Consider the following 25051-nt stretch of genomic DNA (forward strand, 5'->3'; position numbering starts at 1 on the left):
AGAGCAAAGATACTAGTTTAAGGACTAAAGTACACCTGACCCAAGCCATGGTATATTCAGTAGCCTCATATGCATATGAAAGTTAGACAATGAATAAGGAAAACCATAGAAGAATTCATGCATTTGAGTTATGGTGTGGAAGGAGAATATTAAAAGTACTGTGGACTGCCAGAAGAACAAACAATTCTGTGTTGGAAGTACAACCAGAGTGCTCCTTAGAAGCCAGGATAGCCAGACTTTGTCTCTCATATTTCAGACATAATATCGGGAGGAACCAGTCCCTGGAGAAGGAAATCATGCTGGGTAAAGTGGAGGGTTGGTGAAAAGGAGAGAGACAGAGACCCCCTTAATGAGATGGATTGGCATAGTGGCACAGCAATGAGCTAACGAGTAGCAGCAATTACTGAGGATGGTGCAGGACAGGGCTGTGTTTTGTTCTGTTATACATAAGGTGGCTATGGGTTGGAACTGACTTTGATGGCATCTAACAACAACAACAGTGCTCACACTACTATTGTTAAAAGGAACGTGCATTGATGGATAGGCATTGAGCCCATCCCAGGGACTTTTTGCTCGTCCAGTATCCACAATCTCCCTCTGGTAATAACATTTGATGACTTCCGAGTGGCCATTTAAAATGATGTGATTTTTTTTCCTTGCTGTCTTCTGCTTTGAAGGGATTATATTTCATCCCCATATGTTCCTATTAGGGAAATAAATATCCCTACTGTGTAATAAAAGTTGTGTTATGGACTCGGTTTTATGAACTCTAAGGAGAGTTATAAACAGCCCCAGGACTGAGGCAGGAATACAGTGTTCTCTCCTCAAAGCAGACTTCTTATCCAGTGTAGCCTTTCAGTGTCTGCCAAGTCCAAGTTCCACAGCAGACACTCAGTTTGACCAGGAGCTACAATAGAGCAGGTGAAGCCAAGCAAAGGTAGTGGGCTTAATCCAGGTCTGGCCAGGTACCACGGAAGTTGTAAGGATGCCTCTTGACTTCTCTGTGCTCTCCGTTGCCTACCTCACACCAGAGGCTCCAGTTTTCTAAGTTCTCTATAAATATGGGAGCCATGGGTCCCTCGGGAGCTGTTGGTGCTACAGCTCGGGCTGTGATTGCTGAGGCCCAGGGAGGATGGTGACTGAGGCACCAGAGAACTTTCAAGAAATCAAGGAGTGTCTGTTTTCCCAGCTCACTAAATCCAGCCTCACCTCTCATGTCTTCTCCCCCTTTTCTACTCACAGTTTCTTAATGTTTTTGCAGAGTCTCTTCAGAATCTGGTACTTCTTCCTTTTCTCTTCTGATGCATTGTGGGTAGATAATGCAATGGGCATTGATGTCTCCAACATCATCCATCTCAGAAAGTTACCAGTAAATTGGAATCAAGTGCCTCACCTCATCTAACATGTTCTTGAAGAGCTAGATGCTCTGCACCAAGATCATAGTGCTACCAGCATGGAAAGAGAAGGAAGAAAACAAAATTATTAATGTGTAAATTAAAATGGCCATGGCCAAGGTGGAATCCCCTGAGTGGTGTAAACCGTTAACACTTCTAGATACTGATTGAGAGAGTAGAGGTCTGTCTGAGTCTTTATCAGAAGAAAGGCCTGGTGATCTACTTCCAAAAAATCAACAATTGAAAATCGTACAGAACATAATTCCACTCTGACATACAAGGGGCTGCTATGAGTCATAATCGACTTGACTGCAACTGGAACTCGTGAAATTAGACCTCACAGACAATCATAGCTGCACATACCTAAGTAAACTAAGTCTCCGCTATTAAAACCTAGCTGGATCAGCAGATTCTAGATGTAGTTAGCAGGGTGGCGTTGGTCTAGGATGAGGAAGTGCCATCGAGGCATAAAAGGTAAAGACTCAGAGTGACTGCAAGCTCTAAGACTTGATAATTCAGTTTTTAAGCACCAGAGCACTCCAACGTCTGATTTGCATCCCCGTCTCTGGTAGCACAGTCGTAATTTAAACCCCTGCCAGTGGAGATGTATGGGTCGCCGTGTCAGGGAGCACAGGGGTGGCCATTAATGCTGTGAGTTACAGCCTGGTGGTGCCCTGTCTGAGTTAACTATGAGAGAGCAGTGATAAATTCAGCAATCGAGGAGTTCTGGGGGCAGGGGAGAGGAGAGGGCTGGCTTCTCATATTTGCAGGCCTTCTAAATCATTGTGTTGACATTTTATTTAGAGACCATGCAGTGTTTACTTTGTATATGGGATCTGCAATCCTCACATTTTTTATTTGTGCATTTTAAGGGCAGCTTTAGATGGATGCATCTTTTTGCCTATGGGTGGGTCGTTTTTTAACAACTGCACTGCTGAGAGTTCTTAAAGTTGTGATTGTTGAAATTCACACAAAACCTGTCTTGAAACTTGCAGGTGATAGTCAGGATTCTGATAAGTCTACTCATGCCCCACCACCACCACCATTCATTCACTCACACACAGACACAACCATGCCCAGCTGCAGAATCTGTTGCAGAATGGTGTACTGCAGGAAATGGTCTTGGCTGGAATCTCAGCTTGTCCACTCGTCACTTGAGTCCCCTGTGCCTCAGTTTCTACATCTGTAAAATGATGGTGGTGTGCTGTGGAGTCGGTTCTGACTCATAGCAGCCCTGCATAGGGTTTCTGAGGCTGTAAATCTTTATGGGAGCAGAAAGCCTCATCTTTCCCCATGTAAAATGAAGATAGCAGTTCTTTTCCTGCTTGCCCAGTGAGACCATTATAGAAGTCCAGTGAGATAATGTCAGAGGCAAATATTGAAATCTCCAAAGTCTTGTGAGAATGTCAGTTACTGGGGAGAATGAAACTGTTTTCCAGGAAGCCTGTGAAGCTCCTGTTTATTTATTTAATTATTTATTTACCTCTTTGCTAAAGTCCAAGAGCCCTGGTCGTGCTGTGAGCTAGGCATTGGGCTGCTAAGCACAAAGTCAGCAGTTCCAATCCACTAGCTGCTCCACAGGGGACAGGTGAAGCTGTCTGCTCTCATAAAGATTTACAGTCTTAGGAAATCTTTATAGTGTTGCTGTGAGTTGGAATCAGCTTGTTGGCAGTGAGTTTGGTTTTTGGTTTTTACTAAATAAAACCAGCCTCTTAAAGCTATTCTTGGGGGAAAAAAAGACTCCAAAATCAAGTATGTTTATTTATAGAGACTACTTTATTATGTCTTAAGCAGGACAAATACAAATCATTCAGATGAGGGAGACCATCAACGTGAGGACACATGAGGCCATAATAATGTCAAAAGGATTCACAGCCATGTGACTAATTATGGAAGGTGGAAAACAAAGGAAACTGGCTCACCGTCATGATTGGCAGCAGATCAGTTCATCACTATTGTAGGCAGGACTATGGAAGTGGGAAAGGGGCCTTGGGATGCTTACACTATTGCAGATTAGAAAAGCTTACAGGATTGGTTTTGGGGCCCTCCTACCATCTTGGTCTGGGTATGACTCATGACCATGTGGTCCTGGTACCCTAATTTTCACTGTCCATCCCTGAGCTAGTGCCCATCCACTAACATCTAGTCCTTGCTACTTATAGTGACCCTGTGAGACAGAAACAGAAGCAGACAACCTTATCTTTCTTCTGAGGAGTGGCTGGTGGGTTTGAGTCACTGACTTGCAGTGAGTAGCCCAACCCATAATCCATTATGCCACCAGGCAGGGCTATATGGGCTGGCTTTAAGTCTTGTCAAGTTGGTTCTTACTCATAGTGACTCTGTATACATAGGGTTTCTGAGGAGTGGCTGGTGGATTTGAACTTCTAACCTTGTGGTTAGCAGTCCAGTACTTATCCTACAGTGCCACACCAAGGCTGACTGGTGGTGGTTGGTGGTTTCGTGCTGTGGTGTCGGTTCTGACTCTTAGAGACTGTGTGTATAGGGTTTCCAAGGCTGTAAATCCATTACAGGAGCCTCATCTTTCTCCCATGGAACTGCTGGTAGTTTAGAACTGCTGACTTTGATGTTAGCAGCTCAACTCGTAACCACTAACTACGCTACCAGAGCTCCTTAAGGCTGACTAGTGAAGTTGTAATCTACTTTCAAACACACTCTGCCTGAGAATATGCTCTTTACATTACAAGTTGTCTCATTATGTTATTATAGTGAAGTCAATTCACACTTATGTATAGAGTTTCCAAGGTGTTGCTGATGGGTTTGAGCTGTTGACTTTGAGGTTAACAGTCCAGTACTTATCCTACAGCACCAAAGAACTCCAGTGGAATTTAAATTTATGTCAAGACTCAAAGTAGAGTTAGAGCTTTCACTGTGCATAGAATTTAAGCTCTTATAAAAAGCAGTTGTGTATATGTACATGGTGGTGGTGGTGTGCCATGGAGTCGGCTCTGATGCATAGGGACGCTGCATAGTGTTTCTGAGGCTGTAAATCTTTACGGGAGCAGACAGCCTCATCTTTCTCTGGAGGAATAGCAGGTAGTTTCGAACTGCTGACCTTGCAGTTAACAGCCCAATTCATAACCACTGTGCGACCAGAGCTCCATGTATATGTGTGTGTGTGTGTGTTTACACACACACACACACACATATAAAATGTTGTTGTGAAGTGCTGTCAAGCGACCCTGTAAAGTGTTTCCCAAGAGTGGCTGGTGTAATTGAACTATCGATCTCAAGGTTAGCTTATCCTACAGTGTCAAAGAATGCAATGAAAGTTGAATTTATGTCAAGATTCAAAATGGAGTCAGAGTTTTCACTATGTATAGAATTTAAGCTCTTATAAAAAGCAACTGTATGTATATTGTATGTGTATATACGTATATAAGGAGCTCTGGTAGTGTAGTGTTTACGAATTGGGATGCTAACCTCAAGGTCAGCAGTTTGAAACTACCAGGGGTTCCGCAGAAGAAAGATGAGACTTTCTGCCCCTGTAAAGATTTACAGCCTCGGAAACCCTATATAGAGTCGCTATGAGTTGGAACCGACTCCACAGCACACCACCATCACCATCATATATGTATATATATGTTGTTAAGGAGCCCTGGTAGCGTAGTGGTTATGAATAGGACTGCTAACCTCAGGGTCAGCAGTTCAAAACTACCAGCTGTTCCGTGGGAGAAAGATGAGGTTTCTACTCCCATAAAGATTTACAGCCTCAGAAACCCTGTGCAGGGTCACTATGAGTCGGAACCAACTCCACGGCACATAACAACAAGAAGAATGTATGTTGTTAAGTGCCTTCAAACCGGCTCTGACTCACAGTGATGCTGTAAAGGGTTTCCAAGGAATGATTGGTGAGTTTGAACCACCGACCTTGTGGTTAGCAGTTCAGTGCATATCCTACTGGTGTGACGCTGCAGGATACGCACTAGACTGATAACCACAAGGTGAGTAGTTCAAACCCACCAGCCACTCTGCAAGAGAAAGATGATGCTGTCTGCTCCCATAAAGATTTACAATCTCAATAATCCTATATAGGATCACTGAGTCACAATCAACTTAATGGCAGAGGGTGACATATGTATATATGTGTATGTATGTTGTTAAGTGTCTTCGAGTTGGTTCTGACTCATAGCAACCCTGTATAGGGTTTCTGCAGAGTTGCTGGTGGGCTTGAATTGCCGACCTTGTGGTTCACAGTCCAGTGCTGATCATACAGCACCACACCAGGAATCCTTGTGGTGGTTATGTGCATGGAGTCAGTTGCGACTCATTTAGTGGCTCTCTTTAGGTTTTCCGAGGCTGTAAATTTTTATAGGAGTAGAATGCCTCATCTTTCTCCTGCAGAACTGCTGGTAGTTTCAAACTGATGACCAGGAGATTAACAGCCCGATTCATAACCACTATGCTACCAGAGTTCCTTGGAGTCTCTCTATATATACTTGTATATATTTCTCTTTTGAAGAAACTCTCCAGCTAAGATTTGAAATTTACTCATATTATCTTTCACATACTTACATCTGTGTCTAGCATTGGGGGAAAATGAAGCAGATAAAATATTATGATTTCAGGGTTGTCTGCCCCTTACGACACTTTCCTTTTGATGTTTGGTCAAGTAGTACCACTCGCTGAGACATAATTCAATGATTATAGACTGTTCGCTCCATTTCTATTTATGCTCCTGTACCTGACTCAGAATTCCTTATAGCGGAGGTGAAAAACGAGACTTCAGGGACTTCTGAGTATCTGACAACAACCACTGAATAGCCCTAGGCATCCCTAAATTGAATGTTTTAAAACAAACACTATTTTTCAAAGAAAGTACCTAATCAGTGTTTTTTAAGTTATAAAAACATAATAATGGCATTAAAAATTTTTTTTTTTTTTTTACTCTCATGATGCAGCCATTTAGAAAATGTTGCTTATAATGTACTTATCAGTGCAATTACTTAGGGCATCCTATTTTTTAATACAGTCTGGGTTTCGGTAAATGCATCGTAAATTCTGTATATCAGATTGTTCTCATTAATGTTTATATTACATATAATGAATGGAAAGTCGTCCTGAGACTATGATAAGAGTTGGAATGTTGGCTCTGTTGCTTTAGGCTGAATCATTAATGGCTTTGAATATGTTTCTGTTCAGTTGTGGGATGACTCAGAAATACAAAAGTCTGTGAGGGACTCAAAATCTCCATCATTATTCCTATAGGAACATTGAAGTCATAAAGATGTGTACCGGGTATGTGTATTTAGTACATAAAAACAGGAAAAATAAGGTGAAACATATTGTTACCAAATTTTGAAGCTATTAAAGGTAAACAAGATAGTTTGGGTATCATCCTTTTAAAATGCCTCTAAAGATTGGGGATCATTGGAAGAGGGAACGCTGAGGTTCCTAGTGTTTTTATTAATGATTATATAAATCTGTCTCCCTCATTAAGAATCAGACTAATGGATAGCGTTAAGATGCTTATCTTGAAAAAAATCAACATTTCCTAAATTGTTCTCTTCCTTTACTAAGTAGTGACTGACATGAAAATCTGGCTTAGTTCATAATAAAATGGGAGAAAAGGCAGATTGAATATGTTTAAAATAGAGAAAGACATTACATGAGTATAGATTAGGTCTCTCTGCCATTATTTTTTTCTGAAATGTAGTGTTTTCAACACGGGTCCTCAAGAGGCAAATAGGTCAGTCTTAGATATAAATTTTGCTCTCATATACACTTGTCTGCTTCCATTTTGAATGTAACTTTTAGACTTTCACCCCAAAGGAAGTTTACTTATATATAAGTTTTAATTATTCTTAGTCATGGGACATATGTCAGTGAACATTTTGGAAACTATTGAAAAGTTTAAAGAAGACAATTAAAGTAACCCTAATGATATCACCTGAGATAAAGTTGTTTCCATTTTGGTGTATTATACTGTTTATATTATTTGAATATTCCTTTTTCTTTTGTAATCAGTCAATATTTCTTATATGACTAACTTTTTTTAAAGTTTTTATTGTGAATTGAGTGTAAGTTCACAGGGCAGAATATCAGTTTTATGTTCAACAAATCATATACTGTACTTCATTATAATGATTATAATCCCCTCCATGTACCATCAATTAACAGTATTTCTCTCTATTAATTTTAGCTCTTTTTTTAAAAAAGAAAAAGGAAAATCTCAAGCATATATAATAATTTATACCACCAAAGGGCACATTCTGCAAGTCTGCCTCCTGGCCGCCAGTGCTCAGTACTTCTCTTTCCATGAATCTAGAGTCCTCAGCTGCTCCCTCTCTCCATATCCCTATCTCTGCCTCCATCTCTGGTGTCACTGCTTCTCTGGATAGGGTCCCACATTCCTCTTATGCTCCTCTCCCTTGATGGTCTAGGGTCCTCTGTTTCTGGACTGTAAGATTAACTACTCCCCGTTTTTGTTATAAAACTTCTCTACCTTTACAATTGTGACAGTAGAAATTAGTCATGGTAACAATTAACTTACTACTAAATCATAAGAATCTTATCCCCATCTCTTTTTAACAGACCCATCGAGACAAGATGAAATTATTCATGGGGGACTCTGTCTTCTCCCACACAGTCTTAAACTATACTCCCTCTTGAAACCTTGTAAGCCAGTCACTTCATGCCTTGATTGACCCCTCATTTTAGGTAGCCAATGTCTATGTTGCCCATCCCTATCTACCCTGTATATAGAGGGGATAGGATTGATACTTGATGTGAAGGCTCCTTCCCTCTCTGTTGGTATTTTCAACTACTACCTCCATGAGTATAGGTCAAGTTCATCAAATTGTAGCAATTTATGCTCGTTTCCTTTATCACCCATATAATTAATTTTTATTTTGAAAATGATTCTTAATGACCATATAGTGTTTTGTTACAGAGATATACCATGGTTTATTAAGTTGTTGCTTAGTTAGCCAGGAGTTCCTGGGTGGTACTAATGGTTAAGTGCTAGACTACTATCCTGTTGGTGTTTTGAACACACCGAAACAATCTGCTTCCATAATGTCACAGCTTTGAAAACCCTGTGGAGTTGTTCCTACTCTGAGCACATATGGGATGCCATTACCTGGAATCTACTTGACAGCAACTAACAGCGGCAACCCTGTTGGCCATTTATGCTGCTTCCAGTTTTTAAAAAATCAGAGGTGAATTTTGAGACATAGACTTTCTTGGGTCCATCTCTATTCCGTTAGAGGAGATTCCTAGAAGTAGATTTTACTGGGTAAAAGCTTATGACCGATCTCAAGAAACTGAATACATATTGCCGAAATGCTTTCTAGAAAGAATGTTTGATTTAAGCATAAACATTTGCCTCTTCACTAGCTGATTTTTTATTGTGATAATTACCTAATTTAGTCAGTATGTCCATACAACAAAGAGTAGCAATATTTATTGAGCCGAGCCCTTTCCAAATTTCATCTCATTTTATTCTCATAGCAACATCTTATTTCACAGATGAGCAAATATGTTCAAAAGGTTAAGTAATTTTCTAAGGTCATGCATTCAGAACATGAGTAAGGGGGAGTTCAAGTTCAGGGTTATATGATCCCAAAGTTTATTTTCCAAGGTTTCTTCTCACTGTGCTATATTTCTATTTCATCATTGATTACCAAAGAACAAACACACCTTATCCCTAATTTTTTTATAAATTAAACATGCGAGATCTTTGGAGAATACATAATAAACACCAATTCTGAGACTTCCAGGCATCTTGCATGAAGTAACCAGTCAGTGAAGACTTGTGTCCCCATCCCCAGACTTAGTGGCAGCTTTTAGGCTACCTCAGGTTTTATTAGTCACCTTTACCCTTAACTGGGTATGTATTCAAGTGAATTCATTATACTTTCAAGTAAGGAATTTCCTGCAAATCGGGGAAATACTGTCATTATCAGATTTTATACAAGATCTCTGAAGAGAAAAATAAGAGCTTTAAGACTTTGTCTTCTCAAACTGCCCTTTGTATTTGCTATTCAGCTCTTTTACCTCCTCGTTATTTTACTTTAGCATCTCAGTGCTGGAAAGCAAGTGACAGAGTCTCTGCTGACACCTATTTTGGTCTTTTCTTTCTTTCTTGTCTTCTTAGTGGCTTTTTGCTTCTTCTTGTGCTGGATCAGCTCGTTGAATCATAGTGGTTAATAGCATAAGAAATATATTTATTATGTGTTTATTCGTAAGTATACAAGAGAGCCTCAAAAATCTTGTGGAAAAATTCCATGATCTCTTCAGTTCATTTTTCCATGAACTTTTTGAAACTCTGTGTTCTTTCAGCCTAATTCCAAAAGCCGTCTTGTAATCACTGAGAAAATGAAACAAAACAACGATTTCTGAGTATCTACTGGGTTCTGTTCCAGGTGTGTGAATATCCTGACGGGACCAAGTCTTTGAAGTTGGGAGACTTTGGACTGGCTACGGTGGTAGAAGGGCCTTTATATACAGTCTGTGGCACCCCAACTTATGTAGCCCCAGAAATCATCGCTGAAACTGGGTAAGATTCCTGTTGGGTTTGGTGAGTGCTCTAATTCCGTGAGGAGGGCTACAGTTCTGTTGCTCCTGTGGCTTGTGTGTATTCACATGTCTCTTGTGAAGGCACAGGAAGGAAGGAGAGATGGTATGGCAGGAACTAGAGTTTGTGTTCAGATACTCAAGAGTCCTAAGCTAAGACTAGTCCTAAAACCAACCTGGAAATATAGCAACAGCACCAAGATTATGTTTAAACAGGGCTGGGGGAGAGAAACTGAGTGGATGCCTTTATCCAAAGGGCAATTAATTCCTTACATGAAATGAGCAGTTTGACACTGGAAAAGTCCTTTCTCCTGACAAACAAAGGCAGGACTCCCTGCTTCCTGGGAGCGTTAGGTGAGTAGTCTCATTATTTCTCCCCCTTCCCACCCACTTTGTTTTCTCAGCTATGGCTTGAAGGTGGACGTTTGGGCAGCAGGTGTGATCACTTACATACTCCTCTGTGGATTCCCACCCTTTCGAAGGTCAGTGCTCTCTGGGTGGCACTATTTGGATTTTAAAGTACCTCCCTTCCATTAGGAAGTAGACACTTTATTCGTGGCATTCCACACTAAAAACTGCTTGGTGGTTGAAAAGTCAGCTGAAAATTATACAGTAAAGTCTGTGAGAGCTGGAACTCAATGGGCTTGCCGTGTGTTTCCGGGTCGTGCAAGATAGTTTTCCACATTTGACAGGGTGTAGCCCTATCACTTTATTATTGGAAAAGGCTTGAGCTTTCCAGGTTCTGGCTTTCACAGGTTTTCCTTGTGTAAACATACTGTTCACTTGTAAAATAAAAATTGTGGGAAAATACTTATGAAACATTTGTCATTTTAACCTTTTAAAAGTGTGCCATTCATTAATGGGACATTAATCACCACTCTCTACTTCCAAATGTTCTTAATTCCCTTCAACAGAAATTCAGTAGCCCTTAAATAATAAATAACTACCCATTGTTTGCTCTTCCAATCTCTGGTGACCAGTAATATATTTTTGGATCAGTACATGTACCTTTCCTAAGTATTTCATATAAGTTATGCCTTACAGTATTTGGCCTTTTGTGCCTGTCTTATTTTGCTCAGCATGTTTTCAAGGTTTATTCATGTAGCATGTATCAGAATTTATTTTTATTTATGGCTGAATAAGGCCTGGATGTGTGGTAACCTTTCACTTTTTACCTTCTAACCTATTCATGTATATCCATTGAACAAATGTTGATGTGAAGCCAAGGCTTTTGGTTTGTGTATGGTTGTAAAAGGTGTGGCGTCCAAGCTGGACCTCCTCTGGCTTCACAAGGGGGCAGGTGGAGAAGTAGCATCAACATCAGCATCAGCATCTGCTCAGGGCCAATTCCCATGAGGTTAAGGTCCAGTATGCCTCCAGCTTTCTACCCTCTCTACCAAATTAACCACCTTGCCCACAGAATTTTCTACTTCTCAGTTGGGTCCAATAATTATTTGCATTGGCCTCTCAGAATTCATATAGTACTAAAAATTGTGGGGATTTATTAGGAACGTTGACAGGTTACAATTCAGGGTCAGAAATGCTCAAGGTACAGTTCTTCTAGTCAGGCCAGCCTCTCCTCAGCTGTGCCCGCAGGCTTGAGCTTCCTCAGTTAAGTACCTGGAGACACCACTCCACAATGGAGATTCTTGCCTGAGGCACTTGATCATATGCTATGTATGGTACAGTGACTCTGTATTCTTCCATCTTCTTTTAATGCTTTTTGCATTATTCAATATTTTGCCATAGAATCCTTGAAGTTGAGGCTGAAATTATTTCTTCAGTTCCCTCAGCTTAAGAAATGCTGAGTATGTACTTCCCTTTTGGTTTTCTAACTCCATGTCTTTGCACATTTTGTTATAATATTTGACTTTGTCTTCTTAAGCTGACCTTCTAAACTTTCTGTTCAGCTTTTTGTCCACCTTTTTTCTTCCACTTGCTTTAGATCTCAATTCTGGACAGGATATCTCAGAGTCTCTTCTGACATCCATTTTGGTCGTGTCCTTCTTTCTTGTGTCCTTAATGACCTTTTGCTTTCTTCCTGTAATGATGTTCTTGATGTTATCCCACAACTCTTCTGGTCTTCAGTCTTTAGTGTCTAATGCATCAAATCTGTTCTTCAGATGATCTGTGCATTCAGGTGGAATATGTTCAGGTTCATATTTTGACTCTTGTGGATTTGTTTCAGTTTTCTTGAGCTTCATCCTGAACATACATATATACAATTTATGGTCTTTTCCACAGTCTGTATCTGCCCTTGTTTTGGCTGATGATATGGAGATATTCCACAGAGGTAGTTAATATGATGTTTGTGTATTCCATCTGGTGTGGTTTATGTGTATAGTTATCTTTTATGTTATTTTAAAAAAGATACTTGCAACGAAGAAGTCTTTGGCCTTGCAAAATTCTATCATGGTATCTCCAGCATCGTTTCTATCACTAAGACCATATTTTCCAAGTACTGATCCTTCTTCTTTCTTTCCAACTTTTACATTCCAATAGCCAGTAAGTTGGAGTCCTGGTGTGGCGCTGCGGGTTAATGTGCTGGACTGCAAAGTTGGTTTGATCACAAGGTTGGTGGTTCAAGCTCACCAGCCTCTCCTCGGAAACCCTGTTATAGAGTTGTTATGAGTTAGAACTGACTTGATGACACTTAACAACAACAACAAAAAGCCAGTAATTATCAGTACATCTTGATTGCATGTTTGGTCAGTTTCAGAATGAAGAAGTTGGTAGAATTCTTCCATTTCATCATCACTAGCTTTAGTGATTGGTGCATAAATTTGAATAGTGGTATTAAGTGAACGTCCTTATTGGCATATGGATATCATAGACAAGATTTTACTTCAAGACAGATCTTGATATGTTCTTACTGATGATGATTGTAATGCCATTCCTTTTCGATTTGCTATTCCTGGCATAGTAAATCGTGTGGTTGTCAGATTCAAAATGGCCAATACCAGTCCATTTCACCTCACTAATGCCTGGGATATCGATGTTTATGCATTCCATTTCATTTTGGACAATTTACAATTTTCCTAGATTCATACTTCATACATCCCATGTTCCAATTATTAATGGATGTTACAGCTGTTTCTTCTTATTTTGAGTTGTGTCCCATCAGCAAATGAAGATCTCAAAGGCTTTACTCCATTCGCATCCATCACAGTCCACTCTACTTTGAGGAGGCAACTCTTCCTTAGTCGTATTTTGAGTGCCTTCCAACTTGAGGGGCTCATCTGCCAGCACTGCATCTGACAATATTCTGATGTTCTTCATCATGTTTCAATATTTAATTGCACTTCAGGCCAGTTCTCCCCTTGACTCTCAGGCCTCGCCAGTACACATAGGCTAGGTCAGTGCCCATGGGCTTAGGAGTTTACACAACTCCCGAAACTTCAGACCAGCCAGCCCTCTTTCTCCTCTCTCTCTCATCTCAAGGTCAACAGGTGCCAATAGAATATGTCCAAACTCAGCCCGTGTCTTCATTGTTGCGCTTTCCCCACTTCCACTCTCAAATATACCCAGGTGGTTACCAGTGAGTATACTAGATTGCTCTAGGATTCCCTGTAACTTTCAGTCCTATACAGGGCATTTCCCCGATGGACTAACTTTTCTTTCCTTGATGCCTCCAAAGCAAACAGCTCTCTTGAAACTCAAAAATCCAAACAGTCTGTTTTTTCCTACAGGTCTTTCAATAAGAATCTTCTGTTCTCCGGTCAGTTCTGGGTTGGTCTGCATGTCTTCTCAAATGCAAATATCCCAACTCAGAATATTCTGGGTGGGGCTCAGGATTCTATCTAAGGCCCCATACGCTATAAAGGATTAACAAGAAGCCTAGTTCTCTGGGAAAATTCTTACTCCCCTTTTGGCAAATCCAATAAATTATAAGGGAGGCTTACAAGCTTTCTGATATCATAATTCCCAATATTCACTTCTATCACACAGGAATGTCTACTTTACAGTATTGTTGTTGTTAGTGCTGTCGAGTTGGTTCCGACTCATAGTGACCCTGCATAGGGCTTTCTAGGAGCACTTAGTGAACTTGAACCGCTGACCTTGAGGTTCAAACTGACCATGCAGTCCAGCACATTAACTTGTAGTGCCACACAAGGACTCCATTTTACAGTATTAGGTAGGGGAAATCAATATCCACAAGGCAGTCGAACACATAAAACTTTTTTTTTCCCTCCCTTACCCATTTTGCCTGTGTCTTAATCCATGTCACATGACACTGTTGTTCCAAGGTTGTGTATATATCACTATTTACTTCTTTTCCCTTTAGCCCATGCATACCTACCTGGAGTTCATTTCATACCCATGATAGAGCTCTAAGTTTTTACAATCACAATTAACCCTGTTAAGAATCCCACACAACTGAGTCATATAATCCATGATCATCTTCCCCCACTCTCAATTAACCCAGACCCATCAGGAAAAGGTCATTTGGTGGGATTATCAAGACTATAGGTAGAAGAGACATATGAAGTACCTCACTGCACTGCTATGACCTTCTAGTTTCTCATAGTCTTTTCTTTCATAAGACACACCCATATTGTAGTGTCTACTGTTTCCAACCTCGGTGTACGGAAGAGTTAAAGATTCTTGTGAGGCAATTGGAATCCTTTCAGGTGAATCTTCACCCAGTTCTTTATAGGTGTCTCTCCTACTTAATTTAAGTTTTTAAACTTGTATAATCTTTCCAAAGCATTTAGGTGAGTTTTAACAAATAGGCACTCTTCCTTTAAAATGCATCAGTTCACATCATCTTTAAGAAGCAAATGCATCTAGCAGAAGCAACCTTGGAAACGAACAGACTGATTCTTGGTAAACATGCACTTTGCATGGTGGCTGTCTAGGGTGTTTGGAACCAAACCAGACATTTGGTTCCACAGAGCGAGTGAGAGGCTAGGGCCCTGCTCCTTTTTTGATCCATTTTATCAACAACTTGGGAGCAGATTATATCAAATCACAAGCTCATGTAATTTTGCAGGCTTGGTTTTCTTCTGATTTTTTTGAGCTCTCTTTTCCTTTGAAATCCCTTTCTTTGTTCATTTTACAACTCTGATGTACCAGACACTATTCTGTTGTTAAGAGCCTTCAAGTCAATTCCAACTCCTAGCAACCTTGTATAGAGTTTGCAAGGAACAGCTGGTGAACCGCTGACCTTGTGGTTCAAACCGACATTGAAGTCTACTTCTTTATCCCACAGTGTCACACCAGGACTCCCGAGACTACTCTTGTTTTTGTTCTGTGCCATCCAGTCGGTTCCTACCCGTATAGGGTTTCTGAGGAGCAGCTGATGAGTTCGAACCATCAACCTTGAAGTTCAAGCTGACCTTGAGGTCGAGTTCTTATCCTCCGGTGCCACACCAGGACTCTAGGTGATGGGAAATAAAGTGGTGAATAAAGCCTAATCCCTGAGCTTGTGGTGTGTACAGTCTCAGTGGGTCAGTTAGTGCAAAATAAGTCTCTTTTTTTTCAACCCCCAAGGTTTTCTTTTACTTTCGTTGTAACTGAGTTGAATGGATTTTTATTGACGTAATAAGCACACACAAGAGTCATGTAAAAATGTCGGTTTCTGTTTTTGAGAATCTTATGATATAAGACAAAAGAATAAACTGGGCCTGAGGGTGGAGAGTATGTGTTCTCAGTTTGGGGCTGTTATTGTCATTGTCAAGTCAATGCTGACTCACTGTGACCCCACATGACAAAGCAGAGCTGCCCAGTAGGGTTTCCTAGATTATGATCTTTGGAGCAGATCATTAAGTCTGTTTTCCACTGAATGACTAGTGGATTTGAATCACTCACCTTTAGGTTAGCATTCATTGTGCCACTAGGGTTAGAAATCTCTAATCGTTGTCGTTGTAATAGATGTAGCATTTAAGTGTGATGACTTTGTGGAATGGGCTGGGATTCTGTAGGTTGAAACCACTTTACATCTTACTGTCAGTACCATGGCTTTCTTATATCATTGCCTAGGTGGGTTACAATTATGGTTTGCTAAGTAACAAACTACCCCAGCATTAGGGATGTAAATCATTTCTGTGCATTGGTTAGGTGTTCTGATCTTGCTGGCTCAGCTGGGACTCAGTGGTCTCCAATGGCTTCACTCCATGTCAGCTGGAGCCACAGAGATGACTTGGTCTTGTGCCTGTCATCATCTGCTGGGCTCATCTGCACTTTTTTATATCATGAGGGATACAGAATTCTCAAAAGCAGCAAGAGAAAGAGCAAGGCTCAGTATACAGGCACTTTCCAAGTCTCTGCTTCCATCAGATTTATTGATTTCCCACTAGTCAAATCAAACAGCTAAGCTAAGTAATGTTGTTGCTATGTACCATCGCTTAGATTCCAACTCATTATGACCCAATATAGGGTTTCTAAGGAGGGGCTGGTGGGTTTGAACCACCGACCTTGTGATTCACAGTCCAGTGCTGATCCTACACTGCCACACCAGGAGTGAAAAGATTAAATACATACTTTTAAATTTTAAAATTGGTATCAAGCCAGGTCATTGTGAGCCTGTGTCTGTCAGAGTAAAACTGTGCTCTCTATATGCCTTTCAATGCCTGCTTTTTTTTCATAAGTAGATGGTTGCATCTTTCTTCCAAGGTGGCTTTGGGTGGAATTAGACCCCCCACCTTTTAGTTAGCAGCCAAACTTGCCATCTGCTCAGGGACTTCGCGTAGATACACAGAGGAAGGGGAATAATGTGGTCATTTTTACAATCACACTGTGTCCTGGCTGGTTTGGGAACTAATCCAGTATAGAAGGGCAGTGTGTTTTGATAGCAGGTGATCCTGGGGCCAATTGCAGCAGTTTTCTTTCATTGGCTAACCCACATTAGAACAGTTGAGGGAAAAAAGGAATCAGGAATTCATTTTAGAGAATTGTAGACTCCTAATAAGGAGTCCAAGGAGCTTTGGTAGCATAGTGGTTACAAGTCGGGCTGCTAACCTCAAGGTCAGCAGTTCGAAACTGCCACAGGAGAAAGATGAGGGTTTTTGCTCCCATAAAGATTTACAGCCTTGGAAACCCTGCGCAGGGTTGCTGTGAGTCAGACCTGACTCCACAGCTCACCATCACCATCACCACCACCACCACCACCAACAACAACAACAACAACAAGGAGTCCTAGTGTGGCACTGTGGGTTAATGTGCTGGACTGCAACGTTGGTTTGAACCTCAAGGATGGCAGTTCAAACTCACCAGTTGCTCCTCAGAAACCCTACACAGGGTCGCTATGGGTCGGATCCAACCCGACAGTATCTAACAACAACAACAGCTCCCAACAAAGATCCCTGGAGGCACAGTGTTTAAGCACTTGGATCTTAACTATAAAGTTAGCAGTGCAAACCCACCAGTCTACCCAGATGTGACAGTTTGCCCCCATTAAAATTACACCCTTGGGAGCTCTACTCTGTCCAATAGGGTTACTGTGAGTGGGAATCCACTCCAGGTCAGCCGGTTTGGGTTTTGTTGTTGTTGTTGTTGTTGTTGTTTTTATATGCTCACAACTCCCTCTAGTGTTTCCATTTGCTAGTGCAGCCTGGAAGTTTTTCCTTTTGACTTTGTCTTTGTGATTTACTTTTTTGTTGTTGTTTACAAAATGACACTTAGGTTGAAGAATCATAGATTGTTGCTCAGTGGACAGCAGCTGCTTTATGGGATCTGACTGATCAAAAGTAGTAAAATTTCGTTCTGAAAGCTGCTGTCCTTGCATGCTATATTTAGAGCTGGTCATACAGCTAAAAGGTAATACAGCTCGAGGTAATTCACTCTTGAAATTTAAGAAAATGGTGTTCCTTTATGATATCATGTTTTAATTAAGTAGAACATAATTCTAGCTTCTTACTATAGACATATTTTCCCAACATACAGAGAGAGACATTTTAGATAGATTTTGTGGCAATACATATAGTAAATTACAGAAATGATACTTTAAGCACCTAGGTTATTAAATAGAGTTTCTCCATAAGTCTGTGTCGAAAAGTCCTTCAAACAAAGATTCTAAAATGTTTTCCGCAAAAGATTATTTTAATTCCAAGCTTGGAACTTCGTTTAACCTTCTTTCACTGTAAAATGTCTCATTCTTTCTTCGTGCAGATTTTTCAGATTTCAGTCTTAACTCGCCATGTATTCTCCCCCTGGTCTTTTTCAATATTAGATTCATGGTTGCTAAAAAGTATACTAAGCAGCAACTAAGATTTTCATTTTTGCCTAAGCAGTAGGTCCACTCTTAAGCCACTGGCAAAAAAGTATTGTTTGTATGACTGTACTGAGATTTAAATTTTTTTTCTTTAAAAAAACAAACACCATAAATTCAGTGTTTTGAGTATTATTTGTGAAATAGCTAACCATGTTTTCAGGTGACCGTTTTCTGACCTCTGACAACTTTTCATTTAAAAGAAAGAGAGAATATAAGCTCTGTTGCTTTTGAGGGATTTTTTAGTGGATATTTTTAGACTTACAGCATCTTGATTCAAGGAGTATGTGGTTTTTGAATGAAAATAAACCCGAAGCATCTCAGCCAGATTGTAGAGTATAAATGAAGTGTTAATACAACCTATATAGATTTCATCAGAGTAGGGTTTTGTTTTGTTTTGTTTTGTTTAACAGTATGTGACTAGTAAGAACATAAATGATTTTTGGCTTCCTGTTCTCCTGGTGAAAACTCACAAAGCTCCTGCAGTTCACGGCACAGATCCTGTAGGGTCCCAAGCTAATAGCTGAGACAACCCAGGTTTTACTTTTTGACCCTGGCTATTTTAGCACAAATCATCCTCTGTATATGATTGTTGCAAGCAATCAGAAATACAGGGGAGGTGAATAGAACAACATGGAGGGGGTCATTCTGAGAGTAGGTCACTATTTAAGTCTTCTAAAATCTTTGTTTCCTGGCACTCTCTGGTTGTCTGAGGGTTCCTATAAAATCTCATTGTGTTTGTAGGTCTGTTCTGTACTTGTTTTGAAGGAGAGCTAAGCCAAGTTTACTCAGCAGGCAAACAACAGTGAAAAGGAAATAAAACATTTTGACACATAGGGAGAAATAGTTTGTGGACGCTCCGAGAAAATCATATTTCGGGAGAGCCAGGGGATTTCTTGCCTTGCCTGGTAACCTGGCTTGACTTGTGCTTCTCAGTATGCCTCTTCATCCAGTCTCCACAGACCTCCAGATGAGGGTTCACCTGGGCGTCACTAACTGTTCTGAGTATTCACAGAGCTCACAAATGCTTCTCAAAAGAGCAGGAATGAGGCAGCCACATCAGCACTTGGCCCTGGAGTTTGTCTCTAGACACTGCCCTACAAGAATTGTTTCTAAGGTCCACATGGCTGCCTTTGCCCCCTTGAGAGGGTTGACCATGCAGCCATCCTCCTGTCCAGAAGGCTGCATGGGGTCCCAGGTGCGCCTCTGAGCTGTTGAGAGAGCACTGTTGGCAGTTCTGTTGGAAATGTTGCATGCTTGTCAGATGACCCTTGATTCCACTCCTGGATTTGATTCTGATCTTAGCAGACCATCCTGAGTGTTCTGTTTGGGGGTTGGGATGGCCTGAGAAAGGTAATGACTCTTCTGCGTTCTGGCCACCAAGGCCCCCACCGACCAGGGGCTTCTGTGGCTGTGGAGATGCCTTTCTGAGTGGTCAGGTCCCTTCTTGCCCAGTTCTTCCCAGCAGTTCCCCATCAAAAGTCATATCCAAACCCACCACCATCAAGTCATCTTCAACCTCTAACAATCCAATAAGCGATTGTAGTACTGTAGGATAAGCACTGGACTGCTAACTGCAAGGCTGGCAATTCAGAACCCATCAGCTGTTCCTCGGTAACCTTATACAAGGTCACTATGAGTCAGAACTGATTCGATGGCACTTAACAACAACATTGACCCTATAGGTCAGAGCAGACTGCTCCCCCTTAGGGTTTCCAAGGCTATAAATCCTTAGGGAAACACATCTGCCTTATCTTTCTCCTGGGGAGTGACTGGTGGGTTTGAACTGCTGACCTTTCAACTAGCAGCCCAATGAGGAACCCACATGCCACCAGGGTACCTGTCAAAAGTCAAATCAGCAGGTGTTTATTAGGCAGAAGCTGTGTGTGCAAGTGCACCGTGAGGGTGGGCCTGTTGCACACTGGTTGGGAGGACAGCTTACCTGTCAGCATGGAGGTGTTTGCCTCCACCTGCGCAACTCCACTTGCTGTCCTTGGATAGGCTCCTTCCCTTACACTGATCTTCAATGAAATTCAAGTTCAAGGTGAGCTAATTATTTCATGGAAGTTTTATTCTGATTCTGAACTTGATAGGACTTTTTCATATGCTGGCTCATTCAGGGACCTTTAGCTATTTTATTTGAAAAGCAAGTAGGATAAGAAAGAGCAAGGAGCTCTGACTCAGATTTGCTGGTTTTCCAATCCTGTGGTTGCCATGGCAGATTGAGTGAGGGAAGATGCCTCACTCACATCTTTTCTCAAGTGAGGCTTTATATTATTTGTAGATTCCATTTCTTCTCAAGTCTGAATCTCTCTCGCTCCCAAGTCTGTGAAACTGTGCCCTGGCTCATGTTCTAAAAGGGACTATGTGCCATCACAAGTGTGATTGAGACCCACACTCAGTCAAGGTATGAAAGGCCCAAGCCAAAGAGCCTGGACTCCTCTGCCCACTGTTCCCAAGGGCATTTTGTTAAAGCTATATGGTGACTTTGACTCTCTTCCATTTCTATGTCGTTGGCTTAGTGAGAACAATCTACAGGAAGATCTCTTTGACCAGATCTTGGCTGGGAAGCTGGAGTTTCCAGCCCCCTACTGGGATAACATCACGGACTCGGCAAAGGTACCCACAGAAGCCTGTTTCCCTGTGTTGTGTTGTGTTGTATTGTGTTGAGAGGGTCTCTGGACCACCTTTCTGCACCTGTTGTGTGGGGCTGTGGCAGCTATGTGTATTGAGCTCTGGGCAAATTCCTTAAGTTTCAGTTAAATACCTGGTTTTTCTGTAAGTTCATCCCATGGTAAAGGCTCTGAAGCACTGAACCACATTCTGGAAGCTGGTTTGTCTCTGCTAGTCTCCCATGTTCCTTTAACTCCGAAGGGTCCATTCTCTCATTTATGCAAGGAGCATGAATTGGGCAGACATCAAAACGCAGGAATGAACCAATAGCACATACTGAATTACCTAAAGGAAGACTGCTGTGAATTTACACTGTGGAGCAGTGGTAATGACCAGAAGTTCTAGGAGAGAGCACCTTGATCACTGGGAAGCAGGCTAGTGTACTCAGACCTGCTCTTCTTTCCACCCCAACTGACACAGGTTCTAAGAGTGTAGGTGGCAAAAGAGCTTTTTAAGTTGAAATGATTGAGTAGCAGTGCTGGCTGTTCTTTGAGCAAACGCAGATTTCTGTGTGGATGCCAGGCTTACCTCTTTCTCCTTTCTTTCTTTCCAGGAATTAATCAGTCAGATGCTTCAGGTAAACGTTGAAGCTCGATGTACTGCAGGACAAATCCTGAGTCACCCCTGGGTGTCAGTAAGTACCCACATTTTCTCCGTGAGTGAATGTCTGTCTGCTCTGTGGCCAACAGCATGCTTCCTTACCTTGGGTACACACCTGCTGAGTTCCACATGTTCCACGGCAGACAAGGTGGCTGTCCCTCCGATTGAACAAGTAGCCTGAAGACAACTGCAGGGGAGAAGACTGACAGGACCCCAGAGTTTTAGATCCTGCTCTGTTGAGTGACCTGGGCAAGTCACTCTCCCTTTCTGTGTCTCAGCTTCCTCATCTGCAAATGAAGGGCTTGGCTGGGATGCACTTTCAGGAGACTTTCTGCTTTCATAGTACTGGGTTTGAGAGTTTTCAGGATTTGCTCCAAAGACGAGTATGTTTCAGAGCCCAAGCCCTATGTTTTCATGGCACGTGGTGGTGCTTCCCAAAGCTAAGCAGAAGGCTGGATAGAGTTCCCTTTGGGTTTATTAGGGTGGTACCTCTGGATTTAGGTACTGGGAACAAGTATGGAGTCGCTGGGTGGTACAAATGGTTTAGGTACTTGGCTTCTAACTGAAAGTTCACCTAAAGATGTCTCCTCAGAAAAAACAAGGCCTGCTGATTTACTAATAAAAAGTAGCCGTTGAAAACAGTATGGACACAGTTCTACTCTGAACTAGTTTGGCTTTTGGTTGAGCCAGGCTTTAGATTGTCCTCACTCCTGGAGACTCCAGGAGAGTGAAGTTAGTAGCTGAGCCCAGGGCTTTTCTTACTTGGAGGACTGTGTGCCTCTTCACTGCCCCCACCATCCTGACCCCTCAGTCCTGTCTCTCTGGATCTTGGTGTGGCTCTCCTGAGCTCAGTGATTTGGCTCTTGGGTACCAAGTAGCTCTGAGACAAGCCATTAACTGAATTCTTGATTAAAATAATAAACTGATAATTAATTTTGATGTTTCCACTGGAGGGATCTATACTTAATTATATGACATTTGTGCCTTGGGAGAAAGTCTCAGAAGCTGGGAGAATTTCTTCCTCTGTGTCATTGGAGTCTTGCACGCTTTTCTTGGCCTACTTCCACCTTGAGGAGCAGAGTGAATGGCACGGGGCCTTTTGAGTGTATTGGGCTGCTTGAATAACAATAATTGCAGTTTTGTTTTGTCTTTTAAAATCATTGTTACCCTAAAAGTATGGCTAAGAGGGTCCCATTTAGCAAGCAGAGGAGGGTGGGATTTGGCTCTTGTTAAAGAAAAGATAACTTAAACTTGAGGGTCAAAAATCAATGTATTTGATTCTTTTTCTTTTTCTACAGGATGATGCCTCCCAGGAGAATAATATGCAAGCTGAGGTAACAGGTAAACTCAAACAGCACTTTAACAATGCGCTCCCCAAACAGAACAGCACCACTACGGGGGTCTCTGTCATCATGGTAAGTGGGCCGCACATGTTGAGCAGGGAGGGCTAGTGTCTGGCTTGGTTGCTGGGCCAACATTGAACCTGGTGAAGTCTGTAGCTAAGAACTGCTTTCACATCGAAGCTAGCACTTTCCATACTCCTGTGTGCACTTCACAGATGGCTGCCATGTGAAGTACATTCATCCGGCTGACTCCCAGGCCTGGGAGCAGGGTGGGACTGTGCAGGAACTGGCTGAGGGGCTCAGGGTCCTCCAGGGCAGCTGCCTTCTAGTCCATCTCTGCTTTGTCTGGAGAGGGATCCCCAAGCCCTGGTAGGATTTATGGCAAGAGGAAAGAGCTCCCTGCCAACACAAAGCTTCAAAACCAGATTTCTAAGCCATGAATTATTCTTTAGGATTTAGAATAAGGAATAACCTAAGTTAAACACATTTCATTATTTAAAAAAATCAGCATTTCATAAAAGACAGTTTGAGGGCTTTTCAAAGTGTAGAACTATGTTTAAAAATTTAAATTTTGGTCAGGATTGGTAAAGTTTTATGAGAAATCAGTAACAGTGGTACCCCTCCATATTTTTTTCAGATTTCCCTTTTTCCAAAATGTTTCTGAGGCAGCTTATCTAAGTCTATAAACACAACAATTAAAAAGAAAAGTACCATTAAAGTAAATGAAGTGAAAGGAAAAATAAAGGCAGAAAAAGTAATACTGAGACCACAGTGAGTCGGTACACCACACACTGCTGCCTGCCTGGGCCTGAGCACTTGCTGGAATTGGGCCATATCCCTATCTCAGCTCCACCCCCCCTCTCAAAGTATTAGGGAGCAGGTGGGGAGTTGTCTTCCTAAGAGCTAGAGCTAGCTGAATCCGCTTCAGGAGCAGCCTTTCTAAGGTGGTGGGTGCCTGAGTCTTGGCATCTTGACCGTTCTGACAACACTGGGTCCTGGGCAGCCCACAAGGCGGCTTAGGTCACCTTGGAGCCTGGCAGTGTTGGACCATCTCCACAGCCATCTCAAGTCAGCCCTTTGCCCTCTGGGAAAGATTCTGCTTCCTACCCTACTGGAGGGGGAAATGGATATTTGTTCTCATGGCACATTATAATCTAGGTTAGGTGGGATTCAGATAGCTGGTGGGAAACTACATACACACTAGCACCAAGCACACACCACACACACTGCACATTCACATATGCCACATACACCCTACACAGCACACATACCACACAAATCTCTACACACACATCACACTGACACGTCCCATATGCACCACACAGACCACTCACCCCACACACATCCCTGCCCCTCATACCACACACACATCTCACCCCCTAACCCTCCTGTATCCCCACGCCATGTGCAGTCTACATACCTACACATCCCCTACCCTGTGCCCCACAAACCATACATACTCAACTCCCATATGCCCCATGTATGCCAGGCATACCCCACATACGCCACACAAATGCTACATGTGTAAAACCACACATCATACACCATGCACACTACACATTCATACATACCCCCATCCCACATACACACACCACACTTCATACACCCCCTACTCCTATACCTGCTTCATGTACCCCACACACATGGCCGTCTGCACCCACCTTTGGACTATGAAGAGCTCTGGTATGTCTATGGAGCATCCACCAGGCTCCTAGCACCCTCCGCTCCGTCATCCTCCTCTCTCCCTCAGGGAGGGCTGCAGACACTTGTGCTTCCTCATCCTCTCCCATAGGAAGGCGGTCTTCACCCTCCAGATGTGCCTGAACTTTCAAACCAGGACTCAACCTGGTGCAGGTCTTTAGGATGCTCTGTACCAAATGAATAACAAGGTCTCTTGAGTTATGTTTGTTTCTGAGTATGTTGGCAGTGTTCTTCTGAAAGCCTGACAAAGCTGGGCTTGTCACAAAGTTACAGCTGGAACACTTTGGAAAGAGCCATCTTGACTGAGCCAATAGCGTAAGAATGTGGTTTTTCTTCAAGTGAATCAGGTGATTCACTTCTGAGATAAAACATTAATGGGTAGGACAAAGAGTGTGCTTTGCCTTGTGCTACGTTTTAAGGCAGACTCAGGTAAAATTTGAAAAAAAAAATATATATATATTAACAGCTTACATAGTTAGTACATAATGGAAACCCTTAAGAAGGGAGATTTGAGAAACTAAAGGGAAACCACATGCACAGCCCCCCCTAAAATTGAATAACTGTATTTTAATTCAACTTTACAGTCTTTTAGGAGG

The 25051-nt window shown here is 41.9% G+C and overlaps 1 protein-coding gene across 2 annotated transcripts in view; it reads left to right on the plus strand.

Annotated features, from left to right (window-relative positions):
- Positions 1 to 25051, plus strand: part of DCLK2 (doublecortin-like kinase 2) — a 311156-nt gene that overhangs the window by 282419 nt on the left and 3686 nt on the right. For both annotated transcript variants that reach the window (XM_006870872.1, XM_006870873.1), the window contains 5 exons: positions 9779 to 9912; positions 10334 to 10411; positions 20661 to 20757; positions 21365 to 21445; positions 22710 to 22826. In XM_006870872.1, the coding sequence (XP_006870934.1) occupies positions 9779 to 9912; positions 10334 to 10411; positions 20661 to 20757; positions 21365 to 21445; positions 22710 to 22826 (507 nt within the window). The remainder of the gene's footprint in view (positions 1 to 9778; positions 9913 to 10333; positions 10412 to 20660; positions 20758 to 21364; positions 21446 to 22709; positions 22827 to 25051) is intronic.

This window comes from Chrysochloris asiatica, unplaced genomic scaffold, assembly GCF_000296735.1.
Source record: "Chrysochloris asiatica unplaced genomic scaffold, ChrAsi1.0 scaffold00155, whole genome shotgun sequence".
NCBI classification, from domain to species: Eukaryota; Metazoa; Chordata; class Mammalia; order Afrosoricida; family Chrysochloridae; genus Chrysochloris; species Chrysochloris asiatica.